Source organism: Solanum pennellii, chromosome 9 (genome assembly GCF_001406875.1).
Source record: "Solanum pennellii chromosome 9, SPENNV200".
Taxonomy (NCBI): Eukaryota; Viridiplantae; Streptophyta; class Magnoliopsida; order Solanales; family Solanaceae; genus Solanum; species Solanum pennellii.
This window is the reverse complement of record NC_028645.1, coordinates 82,035,295-82,056,365: the sequence shown is the minus strand read 5'-3', so window position 1 is coordinate 82,056,365 and position 21,071 is coordinate 82,035,295. Positions and strand designations below refer to the sequence as shown.

General features: G+C 35.5%; 1 protein-coding gene across 1 annotated transcript; it reads right to left on the bottom strand.

The window, feature by feature from the left end:
• Window positions 1–420: 420 nt before the first annotated feature.
• LOC107030477 (myosin-7) lies at window positions 421–20,771 on the bottom strand. Its single transcript, XM_027911825.1, has 41 exons — window positions 20,246–20,771; window positions 18,856–18,984; window positions 18,260–18,403; window positions 17,316–17,461; window positions 17,081–17,237; window positions 16,831–16,889; window positions 16,578–16,737; window positions 15,886–16,035; window positions 15,676–15,812; window positions 15,437–15,583; window positions 15,245–15,346; window positions 14,822–14,879; window positions 14,634–14,735; window positions 14,101–14,138; window positions 13,853–13,979; window positions 13,566–13,736; window positions 13,351–13,482; window positions 13,162–13,271; window positions 12,979–13,039; window positions 12,266–12,443; window positions 11,865–12,070; window positions 11,573–11,692; window positions 11,060–11,158; window positions 9,539–9,835; window positions 9,165–9,304; window positions 8,538–8,658; window positions 8,166–8,305; window positions 7,464–7,557; window positions 7,334–7,354; window positions 6,835–6,957; window positions 5,516–5,686; window positions 5,200–5,343; window positions 3,157–3,339; window positions 2,635–2,766; window positions 2,488–2,558; window positions 2,301–2,400; window positions 2,153–2,209; window positions 1,847–1,903; window positions 1,453–1,533; window positions 1,092–1,180; window positions 421–917 (listed from the first exon to the last, which is right to left on the bottom strand). The coding sequence occupies exons 1-41, from the start codon at window positions 20,246–20,248 to the stop codon at window positions 803–805; spliced, it is 4,872 nt and encodes a 1,623-aa protein (XP_027767626.1). The 5' UTR covers window positions 20,249–20,771; the 3' UTR covers window positions 421–802.
• Window positions 20,772–21,071: the final 300 nt, after the last annotated feature.

Here is a 21,071-nt window from a genome sequence, read left to right as displayed (position 1 = left end):
TTCAATTTTGGACCTATAATTTTAAATTTTCAATTGTTTTCAATGATCAGAACCCAATATCAAATCGATTAGATCCACCTTCTCATAATAGTGCATTCATCATTTCGAAACCCTCGATACGCCTCTGTCGCAGGTCTCCCACTTTTGGGGGTAAAAAGAATTTCATATAGAAGCTTTACTATATAGCCTCTATTAGGTGTCCATATACAAAAAAAAAATAACTTTCAAGAAGATCACTCAATACTGGTTAGTGTTGCAACTAATACAATGGAAAGGAGGGAATAGTAAATTGCCACTTAAATCGCGTACTCGTGTACTAACAACAATATACTCAGTGTAATTCCACAAGTTGAGTCTGGGACTCGTGTATCAATCAAATGATAATTTTGAATGAAAAGAGAGAGGGAGAAAAGGGACACCTTTATGCTCAGGGGACACTGAATTGGCCATTTTTACTCTTTACAATAATATTGTACTCCAATTAGTCCTTTTACAAAAAATCTAGCTAATGACAACTCTAAAATGAATGACAAAGGACTAAATGGAACAAGCTCTAAGTTGGAAAATTTTGCTCACTTTTACCCCCCTTTTCTCCTATCTAAAACTAGACCTACAATTTTACAAGAAGACTACATTTGAGCAACTTTACAAGGGGCATTGGATGTTACAGTATAACGAACAGACGCGTCTGGAAGGAAAATGAATAGGTTGATGGATGTACAATAGTTGGTATTCATGGCGTGGAGACATGGACAACGTCTTTCCAACAAAACATGCATTTCATGCTAGAGAAAACTCAGCCTTATTCGCGTAAAAATTGGAAGGCTGCATTTTCAAGCAGTTCATTTGCAGGTTTTACACCGGTAAAATCAACGTCCTTGAGGGAACTGTTAATCTCCTCAACAGAGATTGGAATGCTGCATTGGTAGCAAATAGATGAATGATAGAACAGGATCTATTGTCATTTTGACCTATGTTGCTCGGACTCTCAAAAAATGCACTACTTTTGGAGGATACAACATGCACCTGTCGGTATTTTTGAAGAGTCCGAGCAACATAGATTTTGATAGCAAATGAGATTAATGAAGTACCTGGAATCATCATCCAATATAAAGTTGTTATCTGCATTATCTGCATCCTTTGCGTCTTCTTTTTCTTGATCCTTAAAACTGGAAATGACCTGTTTCGAGCAGTATGGTTTAGGATCCGAATGCAGAAAAGTTCAGTTAAAATTTGCCATTGAGTGAGAGAGAGGGAATCGTTAAAGCTAAGGTTTAGCGTCCCCGAAAGAAGAAAATAATCAGAAAGACAAACAGTTGGAGGATGCAAACCAATATCTTATATTGATATACATTAGTCGACTAACAGATCGTCTCGAAGGAGCATTCCTTATATACATAATCAATAGAAGACATTGAGTGAAATAAAATAAATCAAGAAAGGAGGACTTACCTCTGGGGATACACCTTGAGTATTAAAATCTTCGTCCCAGTAAAGTGTACATATCCGATACAACTGTTGACTACTCAGAATCTGAAAAGATGATCCCAACAGAAAAAAGACACTCAGTGACAGATGCACAAATGTGACAACAGAAATGTCAAGGAACTCGTATCGTAGCATGAAAATTAACTTCAATATTTTAACACCATACATAATTCGGTTAAGTCCCTGTCGATCTATATACACTTCATAAAATTCTCCAATAGGATTCTTTGTTTTAGCACTCAAATAACTAACAAAGGAACATGACTTCCAGAAGTGGCAGCCTGGAACCGCCATGTATTATCAATATTTGAAATCTCTAAAGTAAGTACAACTAAGAAGACTATGAAGATGAACTTACGGGACAGAGATCAGTTGTTAGATCTTCAGATGTAAGTCTTGACTTCTGATTAATAACCTGTAAAGGAGCTATTTAGATAGGGAAAAATATATGGAAGGGGTTTGGTGATAAATAATCTCAAAATGGGAGTTAAATATCCATATATGTGGTGTCACTTGCAAGTAACAGAAAAGAGTTCCCGTAAAATCATACTTAAATGTAAGACGAGCATTATTAGGCTATGAAGCAGAGCGACATTTTTCAAAAAAAAAAAAAAAAGGTTCATCTTGATTGATTATTTTGTTCATTCAAAGAGGAGAAACATACCAAAAATCCTACTGCCTGCCTTGCATGCTTTAATTCATCCAAAGAAGAACCAACGTACTGCGAAAGGAAAAGATAAATTATATGTAAATACAGTTCATATATATTAATCTACCAACAATGTACCCTTACAGTACTAATGATACAGTACCTCTTCTTTCATATTGCCGCACCAAAGTTCTATTTCTTGCAATCCAGCTTTCACATACTCCCCGCTGCTGAATGTACAACACTCTCTTTGAAGGAGAAGGCTGCAATGATGATTAAATAGAATGGTAAGTGGAGTATGTATGACTTTCTTTCTAATCTTCCTACTATGAGATACAAAAAGAATGTACCTATTGAACAGCTGAACATTTATGTAAGAGAATATCTGGTTTAGAATTCTCTGGACGAAAACTGGATGAACCTGAAAATATTCACAAGTCCACTCATCAGTTTTAGTAATATTAGCACATCACACTGTTTCCTACAATGAAACTTACACAATTTTCTTTCAGTGTACTGAGAAGCCCATTTAGGCTCTCAATTACGCCATCCCAGGGAGTGGGTGGAGAAGAACCATCAACGGACTTCCGTGGTGATTGCAGGGATCCACCTTTTGATGCTTGAGATGCCTAATTAAGATGGGAAGTGCAAGTATAATTAGAAGTTTGAATATATGAAGTACAAAGACCATAACCCGAAGAAGTTTTGAGTCAAAATACAATTAAGTTACAAGCACAACAGCTTATCACAATTTTGAGATCCAACAGAATTTTTTTGAAAGGGCCATGAAATCAAGATAAACCAGAATCCTAATCAAAGCAACAGTGAATATGGTGCAGTGAGTCCTTGTGAGCTAGGGAGAAGTGCTATTTGAGAAGAGGACTTACTTGAGAGATATTCTTTTATTAACAAGCATCAAATGATATTATTCATATTGTTCAGAATACATACATATATGTACACAACACACATATATATAAAACATCGTCATAGAACTTCTAGAAAACATAGTGATTTACCTGGATACATGAAGTCAGCAGTGAAGACAGGTCCCTTTTCCAGTTATCTCGAACAATTCCATAAATCTTTTCGACATAAGCACTGAGCTGTAGCTTAAAAAGTAAAGCTGGCTGCTTTGCCTCAACCTGACGTACAGTGTCGAGACCACCAATTGCAAGGTTGACAGATGAAGACCGGAAACTCTAGAAAAGAAGTACAATCATTTAATCAACAAATTTTCTGAAGAAATGTGTTGGAATTCTGTTTTAAATAACCTGCATATACCTCATTCTAGGCTACTAGTATGTTTTATACAGAGAGATTTACTAATGTCCAACCAATGCAGCTGTAAACAAGTAACAGTTACATGGTCTGTCTTGGAAATTCGCAGGATAAGAGTAGACAAACTACTAGAAAGTTAGGACACAGGAGGCCACCTAAAAAGTAAATCAATGGTGAAATAAATGCAGGGTTGTATCTTACATAGTGCATCACACCTATATATAAGTGTATATTGTATATCATATTAATAAAGTTAGAATCAATATGGCTAGTTCTCCTTATTCCTTCCCGTCATTCAGATCTTCATCACTCTATTTGATCCAATTCAATCTGTATAAGAATTTGAAAATTATTTCCGCCTACTGGTGCGGTGTTACATCTAATTCACTTCCTCTTCATCACAGATATTAAGCATGGTACCATTTTCAGATCAGCGCACAGAATATATATACAATTAGTTCATGAACTATAGAAAATTATCCCTCCTAACTTCTATCAACTCCGCCTTCTGAAATCTTTTGATTGTCTGACATCGGTTCTGTAAGGGCTCTCAAAGGTTTATAAGGGTCTTGGACTACTCCACTCATGGCCTTGATGTTTTAGGTTGGAAGCTCATCTTCTTTGACATGCTATCAGAGTCAACCTTCGACAAGCCTATTTGCCATTGGTAAGTCAGTAGTACAGATCACCGAACTCCAAGTATTGGGTCAAATGTGCAAAGGATGTTGATTTGTTTGTTGTCTCGCATAGGTTATGTAAGGACTTCCAAGGGGATTTATATAAAGGTCTTGGGACACTACTCCATAGTTTATCTTTCTTGTATGGTGAATGATTTGGACTGATTTGTATCTCGATCTGTTAGCCATATGTTTCATTCTGTCATCTTATTTGATTTATATGCTTCTTTAATATTATGTGAATCTCTTTTTGCTACCATTATATTTTCAACTGCTTTGGTGTTGCTATTTTGTTGTTATATAATTCTTGCAATTCTTCTACGCCGACGGTCAATCGGAAACAACCTCTCTACCTCAAAAAGGTAGGGGTAAGGTCTGAGTACATCCTACTCTCCCCAGACCCCACTTGTGGGATTACACTGGGTATGTTATTATTGTAGTTTCCATCTGCTCCAGCTTCACTTCCTCCTCTTCCTTTGCATCAGTTTCTTTTTTATTTTGAAGATATAGCACTTATGAAGTATGCTTTGTTCCCACAAAACATTGATATTTGTTTTCAATTCGAATCATCCAAAATATACGTAAAGGAACTATGTTCCAATCTCTGCTTGTTCCGCAATCTATCTTTAACAACTACTAAGAGCATGCTTCAGCCTTTCATCACACACTAGACAGACAAGGATCTTACACTATTACTTTTCAACCTCAAGTGAGTTCACCATTATGAGTTTGATGGGCGTGTTCGGTCGTCAAGGACTGTTCCAACTTAATACATAAGTTAGCAGTCCAATAAATGCACCAACGTATTTTGTATATTGTGTTCCTAGTTTTCTTCTACTTATGAAACAGTTTATGACACATATCAATACAGTTATTTCTCTCTATTTTATTTTCCACCTCAGATCTTCAACGTCAATAGTAGCATCAGAGACATGTTCAATTTTGTTAAGTAACAGGGAACTCAAATAATAGCTGCAGAAACTTTCTATAGAAGTGCTTTCAAATACACAAAGTAATACTGCAAAATGTATAGCCAACAGAAACTTCAATTCAATAGCTTTAGGAGCACATTTAATAATAGAAATGAAAGAAAGAATCAAGTACCTGTGCCATTCTACCAAAAAATGATGTTGGTTGGGGCGGTCTACTTGGAGCTGAATCAGTAGTTTTCAGTGTATGCTGAAGTAAAAACAACAAAGTTGCACTGTTGGACAGCCAATAAGCCATGTGATTATTGTTTGTCTCATCCTGAAATTGATATAAAATGAGTATGTGTGTTTGTCATTGAGTTAGAGAGACAGCATTTTTGACATAGCAGTAAAATACAGGCTAGTATGTGTATTACACTTATGTTATGACTCATGAACTCCTACGAACAATACAACATGATCGCTGATTTCGACATGATATTGAAAGTTACCTCTATCGCAGAACCAATCATCTGAATAAGACGATCAAACACGTTAGTTTTTTCTGCTTCAAAGGAATTCCAATTAAGTAGGCATTTGTATATGGTAAATGCTGCCACTGGTTTCCCTTCACTGAACCCTAGATCTTGACTGACACATTTGATAAGAATATCCACACTCTCCTGCAACATAATGTTAAAGAAGATATTAGAATTAGTAGCCACAGAATCACCACATTCATACACAATAAAGTGGAGGAATATTTACTGTGCTGATGTATTATGCCGCTGTGAATAAAACTTCTCAAAAACTAGTAACACGAAATTAGAAAAACAACTCAATGTTTTTTGTACTCATGCAGAACAGTATATGCATGACTACATCTTTAAGCATTGCATACACACATAAAATCATTTGACTCAGTCCCCAAGGATTAGCTCACTTGGAAAAGGTACAGCGATTTGAGGCATGGGTCACAAGTTCAGGCCTGACGCCAAGATAACTAAGCCTAATATTCAAGTTGATAAGGGTAGAGGGGAAGTCCTATTATCCCTGAGTTTCCAAGGTAGCGGCTAGTCCTAAAGGTTGGCTACAGCTGGATTTCTCGGTATCAAAAAAGTAATTAAAAAGCATTCTGCCCAGGGTTTAGGACTAAAAGGGAACTCCATCGATAAACATATGCAGCTATGTCCTTCCGATACTATCTTCTGCAGTAGATTTTCTCTTTTTTATTGGTATAACATAACTTCTGAGAAAAAAAAGAAGCTAAGGAAGGTAGTTTTCAAGATGCATCAAGAGAAGTTTGGAGTGTGTCAGCACTCTTTATTTGTTCATTTCTTTAGCTGCCATTATGTATAGATTATAAAGAAATAGACAGTGAACAAGGAAGTACAAGGTATAATACAGGAATGAGGGTGAAGATAAGGAAGAAGAAATATAAAATTGGAAGGGTTTGAACGCCCATCCCCCACCAGAAAAGGAAAAAGTTCAGCTGTATCAGCCTCTTAGCGACATCAGAGAAAAGAAATTCAATCAGCCTTATCTTTTCCCCACTGCTCATTAAATCAAAGATAATGTTTAATCCTGGTTTTCCCTTCGGGAAAGATTTTGACTAAGCCATCAACTCGGTATCTGTGAATCTCACTCATACAATAGAGTTCAAAACCACAAGCCTTTAAAATAAATGTTTGTATGGCATAGCATGTTTTAGGAACTCCAGTTTTTGGATATCTTGTTCCATATATTCCCAAAAAGTACTAAATCGGAGAAAGATGGCAAACAGAAAAAGAAATCTGATTGAAAAATATTTGATCACTTCCTGGGTACATACCCGCTGCCTATCAGCCATGGATCTCCTCATAGACTCTGTACCAAACCATTTTGTTGCTCCCGCATTGGATCTCCTCATTGAATCTGTACCAAACCTTCTTGATGGTACTGCAGCCAGTGGTTCCTGAAAACAGTCATCATGTCAGAACAGACATTATTGCAAAGCACCAACATGACTGTTACTCCCTTCATCCCAGTTTATATGATTGTATTCGAGTGCACACAGTATTTAAGATGTTAATTTAACTTATATGTCATACTAGTGATAGTGTAAGAAAACATTAGAGTATCATTTAAAATGTTAGTTTGATAGAGAAAACATCATCTCAATATTTAAAACTTGAACACTTAAATGAATTTGAATTCTTAAAAGTAGTGAAAGTTGTTCAGAAATGGAATGGTGTCAAACGTTTTGGGATGTACTAAAATGACAAGAGTATCATACATTGGGACAGATGAAGTATATAAAAAAGCACTAAATAGGTGAATCCTTCACTTACATGATGACCGTTTTCAGAAGTCTGCAGGAGGAAAACAGAAAAAAGTTAAAAAAAAAGAAGCGAGGAAATGCACAAGAAAGCTATGAAAAAAAGATTGCCATTTCTATGGCATCAGAGGCAGAGTTTTTACTGCAAAACGACTTGAAGTTCTTCCAGTTGGTAAATTTAACGCTTGCTGTCGAAGAATCTGCTGGTCTTCTATATCGGAAAGTTTCTCTTCAAGCCTGAGATACAAATGTTAAGTTAAAAAAGATATTCAAACTAACTTATTTCACATGATAAAGAATCCTGTAATTTAACTTGTACAAATATGATGGATTATGTTGAAATTTTGCTCTAAGAAGAAGAGAAGCTATAAAAGAAATATTGGAGAACACACAGAAGCAATATACATGGATCCGTCATCTGCTTTAGTCGAACAGATTTGACTAGGTTAAACTACAATTTGAATTTTTACCCAAAAAGTTCAAATTTTTTTACAAAAGCTAAAAAACCTCTCAAGAACACTGGCTGTTGATATTCATGAACCCCAAGTAAACCAGCTGTCATATTCAATGCAAATCATAGGCAATCTATGATTTGGTTCTTCGTTAATGTTTGTAGTTACCAATTTGAACTTAACAGCTGATTGATAAAACAAGCATTTTTCAAGCTTGATCCACATGTTGTGACATAGGTATGGGTACGACGATAAAATACTGATTCAGTTCCAGCTTAAGACTAACAGCTACCATATTTAAATGACATACAAAACCATATTTTGAAAAGAACAAATAAGATAAGAGGCCAGAGCTGTTGAAGAAACCAAGCCATATATGTAAAACTTTTCAACCTTTGCATGTTAAGCTTCAACTCAATTATCTTAGCCTCCGCATCCAGAGCTTGCTTCAATCGCTCCTCACTTATTTTGCTTGTTTCCTCATATTTTTTCTCTGTTTCATCAATTTTCTTTTCCAATGAACTAACAAGAACCTGCAACATATATAATAAGCATGTTAAAAGCTAGTTCAATGACTGAATTATGATAATCACACATTGAGACTGCAATCCTGGATTTATAATCCTATGAAAGAAAAAAGTGAACAAGATAAGAAAATTAGAAGCAGCAAGAAAACTGGTCCCAACCACAATTTCTGGTAATTATTGAAATTCAAGAAGAGCATCTATTAAGTAGTACATCACAATGTAAATCTAACATCTTCACCTTGAGCTGCTCATTTTCAGCGGTAATCTTGCCCGATACGTCCTGATCTGCAACCTGGAACTCTACTTCTTCCAACAACTTTGTGGCAGCCTCAGGATCCTTCATTAGCAGCTCTTTCGAACTGTGGTTCTCTCAATCAGTATCAAATGAAAAAGATGGGAAAATAAGGATCTAAATTGGTGCGAAATTCAAACTAACTTAGAACTGTATAGACAACAAAATACCAACAATTGCAAAAGTTATGAGAGGATCTGGATTCAGCGGAGATCAAAATGCAATTTTGGGTCAACTACATATTAGATTCAATTCAGAGGAAGCTAAGGTTGATTGAAACAATTGAACCACGAATCTGCTAGGAGGTGTATGCAGTTACTTTTAGTAGGTATATCATGAATTAAAAATATTAAACTTAGACCATTCAACTCCCCAACTTATTTGGCACTGAGGCGTAGTTGTTATTGTTGGACCATTCAACTATGCGGAATGAAGGACGATGTCATAATTGAGTTTCTGCTTGAGAGAAACTATGATTGATAATCCCAGATTAATACTAAACCATATAAAGGTAGAACAAGTAAGGAAAGACTGTTTCAAACAAAGAAACTGACATAACTAAAATTTCATTACCTTTGCATGGCATCCTTCAACTGACTTATCTTAGACTCGGCCTCCAGAACTTGCTTCAGTCGCTCACTACTTACTCTGACTGTCTCCTCATATTTTTTCTCTTTTTCGTCAATTTCCTTTTCCAATGAGTTAACAAGAACCTGCGACGAATTTGACAAGATATTAAAAGCCAGTTCGACAACTGAACTATGAAAATTATGCATCAGAAGCTGTAATGGATATAATCTTGAGTGAGAAAACAGAGGATAAAAGAACAAATTTGAAACAACAGAAAAACTTTCCCTGTCAGGATTACTTCATGTACTTTTTGAACTTCAAATGAAGTATCCAAAATCCATTAAGTAATACAACAAAGTTAAATCTCACATTCTAACCTTAAGCTTCTCAGTTTCAGCTGTAAGCTTGTTGACCTGCACCTGATCTATAACGTGGACCTCTTTTACAACAGATCCCTGTTCCACGATCTTTGTGGAAGCCGCACGTTCCTCTGTGACCACCCCCTGATCTATAACCTTGGCCTCTTGTATAACGGACCCTTGATCCACGACCTTTGTGCCAGCTTCACATTCCTTCTTGAGCAGCTCTTTAGTTTCTTGAAGCTGAAGCCTCATCTCTTCCAATGCAGACTGTAATTTCATTGTTTCCTGGCTTTTAGCTTCCTCAAGTTTGTCCTATATAATATAGTTTTTTGTCAGTTAGTGGTACAGAAAGAAGTTGCTACTATGAAATAGAATCACATTACATTTTCTGTTAATTTTTCCAATTCTTGTTTTACCTTGGTCCAACTCCAAAGTCCAACAATAACAACTTCCTAGTGAAATTAATTTTCATCAACAATTCAATCATGTATGCATCATAAGCAGAAACAAGTATATGCTTTCTTTTGATCCAGAAGTTGAGCACTAAGATAGGCGATCACCAGTTCACTTTTTTTGTTTCAACAAACAAATGTTTGCAGAATTTCAGAGTCCTAAACATATAAAAAATAAAAACTGAAGCATTTTCGGAAAAAGGTTATAGATCATTGTTAGCTATAGAGGAGAACAGAATTATGCCATATATATATAATGGGGTACTGGAAAAGATGCACAATGAAAAGTCTAGCATTGTGCTTAAACATTGTAGCTCATCATGTTGGAAATATCATGCATCATAGTTCAACATTAGGTCGCAAACAGAAGCCTGCATATCATGATTAAACACTAAGCAACTTACACCATTTCAACTAGCAACGCCTACTATAGGATTATACGAGTTTTCCGCTAACTGTCAACAATTTCTCCTCATAATAAACTAGCATCTCTTTATCATTTCCATGTTTGTTTATTGCATTGTGAAATTAATTCATTCAAAGAATAAAAGTACTTCACCATTGTCTAGTCATTTCTAAATTTGACATTCTCTTCAGAAAATGTTTTGCATGAGAATCATTCAACAAAGTTAATTGATATATACATGTAGAAATGCATATCCCATCCAAGTTCTTAACTTGCATTAGATATTCTGTACATTCTTAAATGCTACGAGCTTTCTTCTTTTCAGAAAAGTGATCCTTCAGGTGCATCATTTCAAGGAGTATTGATTTCTGAGTGAGAATCTGGGAGTGAACCATTAGTTCCTCAGAAGTTTCTGGAGTGTTTTTGCCTTTGATAGGCCTAAGTGATTAAAGCTGCAGTAAATCAAATCTATTTTCAATTCCTTAAGTTTAGGAATACTATTGGATATATGTCTCAATTAACAAGTGTAAGACCTGTAACTCACGGTGATGTGCAGAAAAGACGGGCCTGAACAAATATAAGATGAACTCATTTTCGTCAAACTGAGTGGAAGGGACGACATTATAGATAATGAACCTTTTAGAACCTAATCTTGAAAGTTAAAAGAAATTTATTTACCCTCATGCGCTTCTCCACCTGTAGTCTCTGTGTCAGCTCTTCAACTTCCTTTTCCAGCTTGCTTTTGGCATCTTGGAGAGCTCCAGTTTCTTTAGCTGCCTGAATCAGAAAAGAAAATCAAGACATTTAATGCATTTATCAAGGTTTTGAACTCCAACCCGTGAAACACGAATCCAACAATGGCAGATATAGATTTGCAAGTTCAACATGGGGAAATCTCATGTACTATCCGTGAATTTCGTCAAAGAATCTTAAATCAGTTTAAAGGAGGAAAATGACTGAAGAGAGTTTTTTTGCAAGATAACAGTACAAGACATGGATATACAATTATTTAACTTTGACATATTCATGCTTCGCATTGAATGATTCAGAACTAGTTGTTATTCTTCATAACTTCATACTTGGAGAATGAATGATAAATACAAGTCACACAGATCAAGGGGCATAACAAACTAGCATGTCATACAAAAAAAATTGTGAACAATAAAGGCCAACAGAAAGAGAAGTTCTCACCATCCTTAGCTTCCGTAGTTCTTTACGGGCCAATTTAGCTCTCCAGGAACATTGTAACACAACTGCTGCTTTCTTCATCCTCCTATAATGCCGACGTTTCACACATCTCCGCCAATCACTCTATAATCAAGGTAAGAAAATTACAGCAAAGCTAAGTGTCAGTCAAAACATGTAAAATGGATTCGTTACTTGAATCCTAATTATCATAATGCTGAACCAGATCAGGATAAAAATCTGGCACTGAAATGGTATGTAAAAATTCAGAAAAGACAGTACAAAGTCCCTCTATTACCTGGATAAAGACAGCTGCTTTTTTTCGCTTTCTGAATTGAAGCTCATTTCGAGAAGCCATGCCCCGCAGTCCTGCTTGAATGGAAACAGCTGAAACACACAGAAATCCATAAGATCTCCTTGCGATGTACTTGCGTGCATCTTTTTGGATCCTCAGACAGGCAGCTTCCCTCCTCATGCACTCATAGAGAGCCCGTTCAGTCTGGCCTGCATAGGCATCATGAAATAGTTATTACATTTTTTTATTGCATAAGCAAACCATTGGAGGCATTATTGAATTTAAAAGAAACCATCCCAGTGTCACAGACGGAGTGCGCAGGACCCAGGATGTACTCACTGCCAATCTAGCTTTTTATTGGCATGTGGTCATATAACTAATATAGAAATCAAGCAGGTTCATACCCCTACAAACAGCTTGGACTTGGATTGCTGAAGCTCGTAACAACAAAAACTTTTTTCGAGCGTAGTATGAGCGAACTTTTCCCTGGATTATGATAGCTGACCTGCCAAGGACCTCATTTCGGCGAGTGTCTAATTCTGGCATTTGACCAGCTCTAAGAAACACTTTTGTTTTTCCAACCTGCAATTATGGATAGAATGATCGTCACAAGTAAAATTTTATAAACTTAAACAGAAGTCAGAATCATACCAACAGATGATACCAAAATTGAGCAATGTAATACAAAAAAATCTGATGTAACAAGAAAGTAGGAAACCTTGATTACAGGTTTCGCAGCAACTAAATGACCAAATACTCCAATTAAAAAGAAAAAAGCCACTGAACTTTCAGAGCAGAAGGAATAAGCACGATTTCGAGTTGTCCTAATTCTGGGGATGGATCTCAAAGATCCTGAATGGGCTAAGAAACTGTTCTTAAACTAGGAATCCGGATTTTATTTTGTTTCTACATTAGAGTGATTCTATATTAGTTTAGGTAGGTAATTTATTTGTAATTTCTTGCCTTAAGGAAAGAAGAATAGGGAGATATTTTACTGATTGTTTCTTGATTTCTGGCTGAAGTATTCAGCACATAAACATAATCTCTCTTTAATAGATAATTCTTAATGATTTTTCTACTTATGATTAACCATTACCAGAAGAACGATAATCAGTACCTGATAACCTTTGAGGCCAGATTTCTCTAAAAGTTTTTCGCAAGCAGCAACCTCGTCAATTCTATCAAGGAGAAGACTTAACATGAGAGCAGAAAATTTCTAAATGTTAACAGACCAAAGAAAGAAATGGATAGAAACCTTGAAAACTCTTTGAATTGTGCTAATTTCTAATGCAAATAATACCTTCCATTTAAAACTTCAGGAGCAAGGACCTTAAACCGACTTAAGAATTCATCAAATGGTTTTCGAGTAGGAAATCCAGCACAACTGATACGAATAGCCTCCAGAACTCCCTAGAAAAGATTTAATTGTGAAGCACCCAGTTTTGCAGAGACAGTATAATTTGTAATAGACAGAGTTGTTCAAGAGTACCCCACAACGTAGCTGCTGGAGTACATTTTGATTCTCAAAAATTTCTGGCTTCAAAAGATTATTTGGCTTCACGCAACGAACATAATGAGGCTCTGTGGCATTAAGAGTCTCAAGCAATGATTGCAATTGTTGCTACATCAGGTACAGGGTAAGATATTTCAGAGGCATGAAGCAATAATGTAAAAAGGTTGATCAAAGGCTAGAGGAAAACATACTTTAAATCGAGCACCAATAGAGGAGAACTTGGTTTGTTTAGAAGAATCTTCAGGTAAAGGTGGAAACAAGCCAGAAACAAAGGGGCACTTTGAAGCAATAAGTGTTGCTTGGTGCTCTGGAACTACATAATCCTTGTTCTTATCCAAAAAGAACTCAGTTTGGTACGTGACCTGACATGAAAGAAGTCAAAACAGCTTTGAGCGACACTTGCTATTCTAGGCAATAATTGCATAACTCTCATTCTGTGATGTAAAATATATCTTGAAGAACTAGTTTCTGTACTTACATCACCAGCGTAGTGGCAAACAGTAAAATCCGTCCGAGACAACTTTGGCTTGCTGAACCGCTTATGATCTTTAAATGTCTGATATAGCTTTTCAGCGAAGGTCTCATGTGTTGATCTTGGGAACATACTGGCAGAAGAGCCACATAAGTAGTAAACACCACAGCCAATGAGTTTTGTGATTAATTTTGACAATTATACCAAGAGAAAGAAAAATTAGAGTAAATTAAAGAATTGAAGTGCCTGCATACCAAGCCTCATCAAGAAGAGCAATAATCCCCCCAGGTTTCTGAAAGAAACAAAGTATTCAGAACATAAGCATGGCAAAATGGAACCAAAACATATCAATACATCAACAAAAACATACCCAGTGAAATCCCACTATGTGGGGTCTGGGGAGGGTACGCAGACCTTACCTCTACCTCGTGGAGGTAGAGAGATGTTTCCAAAAGACCCTTGGCTCAAGTGCAACCAAAACATATCAATAAAATTTAAAATCTATGACATCACAGAAAAATGATGATAAAAGCACATATATTGTTTTCCTTTTTTACCAGAATAACTGTGGAGGAAAGAAGTGAATCAAATAGTAATGTAACCAGCATAAGACAATTTGACATGCATTGATGATTAAATATAATTGGTAGACGGATCTACTTTGTATAGAACTCTTTATGTGTATACACTTGTATATGCTCTTATCCCATTTTCTGCCAATAAATCTTGCTCTACATTTTCCGAGAAAAGTCAAAGATGGTGATATATATTCATGTTTCTACATCACCTTTTCTATAAGATCAAGAATATCTTGGTTATCAATGAACTCTATGTAACTCCAATCAATTTCCTCCTTGGTATACTCTTCTTGCTCCATCTTGAAAACATGCTGGCAAAGGGAACAATAAAAGGTTTTAGTATTTATATTAACATTTCTCAGCTATGAGAGACTATCAAATTAATGACTACACAAACCTGGTTGAAATGTTGCTGCAGTTTTTCGTTGGTCAAATTAATGCAAAATTGCTCAAAACTGCATAGAAGAAATCAATAATCATAACCAAAGAAAGAGCACCAAAAAGCAAATTGAATAAACTAGCACGAGTATTTTTTAAGGCTATTCATCTAAATGTGAACTCAACACCTAAAGTGCTTTAAGAATCAGAATGTGTGTATAGGCAGCAATAAATATAGCAGGCACAATAAACCGTATCCAAGATAAATCCAGTAAAAGAGGCAGATGTTGATAGAGAAAAATATTATGGTTAAGTTGGATCAGAGAGGAAAATGAACATTCAATTCCAAAAATCCAAAATGGAAGAACAGAACTTTCATCCAGCACTCTGCAAGAACTTAACCTCTGTGAATGATGAAAACAAAAGCATACCGGTTAAGCACCTGTTTGTCTTGAAACTCTCAAATCCATAGATATCTAGAACACCAATTGAGAGAGTTGAGTCGGGATCTTGGCCAATAGAGTTATTGATCTTGTTCACTATCCTGAACAATAATACAATATTTATCTTGGGTCAAATATCTTTGGTACAACTAAACAAGCAATAAAACTTAATCACCCTGAACTCAACTAACCAATCAAACAGTCTTGAGTAAACTATCTTGGCTAGAGCATCTCTACTGAGAGCTGCAGCTTCTGGATCAAGGGACTTTGTAATGGTCTCATCACGAGTGACCATGACACGTTTGCACATGGAGTCCTCAAGGGACTTCTCATCACACCTAAACAAAATTTCACCAAAATGAAATTTACTTCGGAAAAAAAAAAGGAACGCGATGGTATCTGGAGACTATAAATAGAAGAAACCACTTACATGAATAGTTCAGCTGCAATCTTTAGATGGAACCGAGACTTATCATCCTTAGGTTCCGAAGCATCAGTTTCTGTTCCCTTTGTAAATTCAATGTTTCCCAAGTGAAGAATTGCAGCCACTACTCTAAAAATAGCATCCTGCAGTTGAATATTAAAACTAGAGACTCTCATGAAGTAACCCATGTATCGAAGAATGCAGTGATGCTAATACCTGCTCGTCGTGACTTATCCCTACAACATCCATGGCTTTCCTCGTTGCCAGGTATTCCTCTGACTCATCCACTCCAGCTAGTTCAAAAAAATTTGATTGGTTCAGATAATGAAATGTCCTTGGGTCCCCTACTTTATATTTTTCAACATCCTGCAAGAAAAGAGAAGGAAAGAAACCAAGTAGGTCCAACTTAGAACAACATTGTATGATCGTAACCTGTTGAACTATGTGATAGCTCATTAAGATGCTTATATGGTTTAAGAGGAGTCACATCTATTTATTTAATAAGATCTGACATATTGCTATAGAATATGTTCAGACAAGAATATTTTCTGGTCTTAATAGTCCTTAAAATGAAAAATAGAACATAGCATCTATTGCTACGGCTTCTGCGGTCATACCACACTAGGTCTATTGTACACAACTTCACTTTTTATTATTGCAAGAGGATGCATCCATGTTGCTTACTTTGTAATTCTTCAAAAATAACGAAAATAAGAAGTAAATAAATAAATGAAAAAAACAAAAATCTTCTTTTTCTTTGTTAACATATTAATGGTGCTTAATTAGAAAATAGACAAATTGCATCCAGAGGAGCAAGCAATAAGAATGATGTAAATCCTAATACAGGTAAAGTGATCCCCAAATACTAGAAGAAGGCATTTGCAAACATAAAGGCACAGTGATATTACCTGAGGTGGCGCAGCACAAAGCAAATAGAAACAGTGATAATTTCTCTCAGGATCAGAAACTTGACAAACACGGGATCGTTCCAGCAGATATGTTTTGATGGCGGCACCAGATATCCTCCCCCTTTTATCAAACTGGAGCTCCACAAACTTACCGAAACGACTGCCAAAATACATGTTGGTGAAGCAAAAGTATTAGTTAAACAGAATGTGCAATATGAATAGGAACAAGCATCTAAGTTTCTGGTCTCCTCACCTTGAGTTGTTGTTTCTGACTGTCTTAGCATTACCGAAGGCTTCTAAAACTGGATTTGACTGAAGAAAGCAAAAGTTAAAAATGTACATATATCCAGAAATGTTTTGAGGTATTGTTGATTGATCCATATTTATTTTGAACAGATTTTATAAAATCAGTCTTGACAAGAAAGTGGCTATCTCAAAATTCCAACAGCAAAATTAATTGAAACAAAATCGAGCAGAGATAATTTACCAAAAGTTAACCATACCTCAAGGACTTGCTGCTCCACGCTCCTTCCCTCAGCTGCAGCTCGTCCTCCCATATACGCAAGATATTGCATAAGCATTTTTGTGCTTTCTGTCTTGCCCGCTCCACTCTCTCCACTTACCAAAATTGACTGGCTTATCCCCTCATGAATCATCTGCCTGCATTCAAAGAGAACAATGTTAAATATTATATAGTAATTTGATATTTGAAAGCCACTCGAAAAAAATGAATCTTGCCTGTAAGAAGAATCAGCAATAGCAAAAGGATGAGGGGGCAGATCCCCAAGTGCAATTCCTTTGTACTGTTCCATCACACTTTTAGCATATAAATGGGGTAACCGCTTGAAGGGATTCACGGCAATCAAGATACTCCCAGTGTAAGTCTGAATGCATCCAATCATATCTTAGCTTTCTTAACCAGTTTATTCAAAATATTACAAAGAAAAAAACTTAAGGAATTGTTTGGTTGAAAGGATTAGCAAATATCATCCCAACAAAAAATCTTGCATAAAATAAATACAGTGTAAGCCAGTGGAATTAGAAAATAATCTATGCATAATTAATTAGCATTTGATTGTTATATTATCCCCGACATAACTAGCATAACATTTTCTTGACAGTATTAAAAAATATCTGCACTGAGTTTATATGGAACTTATGTATTATTTTATGCTAGACTGAAAGAGGAATAAGAACACGTAATTAGCAACATGTCCATAAAAGTACTTGAAACAAAAATTCTTAAAGTAAGTAGTCCCTAGATAATATGTCATGTATTATAATTCACCGAATACAACTGCAACATCATTATTCATCGCATAAAATTCCTTCATTATTATTCCATGTATAAACAATCTCTCATTATAATCCTCACATAACTAGCATGTGAACCAAACAGCCCTTCTAATGTGGAACAAGAATGTGTATTAACATACAGAGAAAAAATATATTAAGACAAAATTCCCTTTAAGTAAACAGTCATTATATAACACTCTCTGTATTATTTTCTGGCATCAACCCTTTCATTATTATTCACAGCTTAAACAGTCGCTACTCTACAGTTCCCCGCATAACTAGCATGAACCAAAATACATTAATGCCAGAAAATTATTATTATCAAGATAAAAAAAGAAAAACAGTTGATTAGAAAAATGCATAAGAATCGTCCTTAAAGTTCTTACATATATTTCATTCATGTCATATCGACTTCGTAAATTCTGCAATACTCCTGGTTCATGCAGATAAGAAAGTTTTGTCATATCATCCACGCCACAAGAAGGCGCATCCGTATCTCTTGCATACACATTGGATAGATTGGCCGTAACCTACAAAGGAAATTCAGGGAGATTTTTCAAACACATTCAGATACCAGAAAAAAAGAAGATGTAATCCAGAGTTTGGTAGCAAGCATGCTGCAAACACTAAAAATGGACACCATTTTAACTCATAAAGGCTTTCCCAAAAATCTCTATACAAACAACATAGTAAACAGACCTTCACTCAGTATAAGCACATCTAATCTTGTTAATAATATTGCCTGTTGTGGCAAGAATTTTTCTTCTGAGATAAAAAAAATTGACTACAATAGTAGTTTTTGTAGCGGGAAACAAATAAACAGAATCAAATTATCATTTAATTATTCTCCACGGGCACCATCCATGTTGATTAAATACAATACAGATAAAACAGAATATTAAAGCTTAAAAGCCAATGAAAAGGAACACTGAATGATAAATAATAGTAAGCCAATTAAGGCGTATACTAGTGTAAAACTTACTGTCTTCTCTGAGTTGCAGTCCACAGTGATCTCTTCCCCATTGATTTCGACAACGACCCCGTCTAGCCAAGCTACCTCTGGATCCTCAACCCATACATGAGATCCAACCACAACACTGGCAGAAACACTCTGTACAACATTTAAAATTGTGGAACTCTAAGTCACAGCATCAAAATCCTTTGTGCATTATAAAGAACGATGCACGTTGAAAGTATGCTGTATATACTAGAGAGAAGATTTCATAAGCAAAAAGAACAAAAGAACATGACATAGAATCAGGAAAAAAAAGAAGATAAGAGACATCATGTATACTACACATGGAATCTGAATTTGTCTTCATATTTTACTCTTGCATAAGCCAATTTGACTCTCAGTAACATAATGATTTAAAAGCTGAAAGATGAAGTGTCTACTAAGGTCGGTCTAACGGAATCTTGTTTACAAAGTTTATTTATTAGGCCTGGAGAAAAAAATACTTCGCAGAGAGTAAAGCCAAAACACATACATGTACTTCCGTATTGTTTCAAACTAGAAACTTCAGGGACAGCTGCTTTAATCTTTCAAAAATCTCCAACTTGAAGGTGCTTACGCAGCACTCGACAGTTGAAAGTGAAAAAACTCTTCTCTGAGTGATGAAAGTTTGGTTGCTTATGCACTCATTAGTCAATCAACAAGATGGACACGGCCAAGTTAAAATACATTTGCAACTTCATGTGGACAGCTATAAAACTACCACTCTCTTATAATAAATATTAACCTGCTGAAAAATATGTTATATTTCCCTCTCATGAAAATGTATGAAACTAGATAATAGCTACAAACTATATGGCTATTGTATCCAAACAAATAAACCTAAGTTGTTCAAGAGCCTAACACGTGGAAATTCTTCTTGATACTCGGTGGAGACGAGTATTGCACCATGACAAATTATGTACTCATCTCGTCTAAAAGCTTAAGTTGTTAGCCCAGACGGAGCTAGGTAAAGCCAAGAGGTTCTTCAAAAACCCTTCGATGAAAAATCACATTGTTTATATATGGTTAAAATTATATTTTATGTATATGATGTTGAACCTCTTTGGGTTCCTCGTGTGTTTACTTTTCATAGTTTGAACCCCTTAATAAAAAAATCTTACGTTCGCCACCAGTTGTTACAACACATATATGCACTTAATTATACCTCACCATTATGTTATCAAGAAGCAATAATAACCCTTCACAAGAACAACACATAGTTTAGCTTTTACCACCTTTCTATACTCCTTCAAGAGAAAACAATACTCATACAATCCAACCACAACTGTCAACTATTTCAAGAAAAAGCTCAAAACTTTAAGCAAAACCCAACATGCAAACTAAAGAAATTCTTCAAAAAAATTCAAGAATGCCATACCATTTCTCAAGAAACACAATGGAGACCTATCAAGACTCCAACTTTTCCCTTCAAATTCACAACCCCACAAAAACCATTGATATATTATCCTTTAAAACACCCATAATGCACCTCATTATGTAATATATATCCCAAAATGCCTTTAAAGGTGTGACCTTTGGCCTTCTCTTCAACAAAAATCCAAGAAAATGAAGAAATTGAAATGGTAAGGGTTTAGAAATGAAAAATGGGAAAGAAAAGTATGAGTAAGGGGTATGAAATCAATCAGTCAATATTTTTGTTTTCTTTTCTTCTCACAAAAAAAATATGAATGAAAAGGAAAAGAAAACAAACAACCCCTTTTGTAAATCTTCCCTTTTCCTTTTCCTTTTCCTATGAAAAATTGTTGTTTTTTTTTCTCTCTTTTCACAATGCCAATGATTGTGTTGTTATTAATGTTTTGTTCAGGAATTTTGTTTTGAGGTTTCTAAGGTTGGTTACTTCTGTTCACGTCAAAATGCAGGGAGAATCCACAACACGAATGTGTCCAAGGAGAGAGAGATCATTTCTTTTCAAAATTCCCATAATGCCCTTTTGTTCAATCCCATATATATATTAATTCGGAAATTTTTGACATAAATTTCATAGTGTTAAGATTTGATAATATCTTTATCTCTATTGTTTTTCAAATTACAAAAATACTTTTAAATTGGGAAAAAAGATAAATATACCTCCGGACTGACGTAAATGATATGCAGATATCCTTCGTCATACTTTTCAAACATTGGTGCCTCTATCGTCAAAAAACTAGAGCATGTATATCCTCCACTCTAACGAAAGACTAAAT

Bases quoted from the DNA above. Each gene is read 5' to 3' on its own strand.
- LOC107030477 (XM_027911825.1), bottom strand. The intron at 8,659-9,164 runs GTAATGAAATTT...AGAGAACCACAG, and splicing joins TTGAAGGATGCCATGCAAAG to TTCGAAAGAGCTGCTAATGA. The intron at 3,340-5,199 runs GTACTTGATTCT...CTTCTTTTCTAG, and splicing joins TTTTTGGTAGAATGGCACAG to AGTTTCCGGTCTTCATCTGT.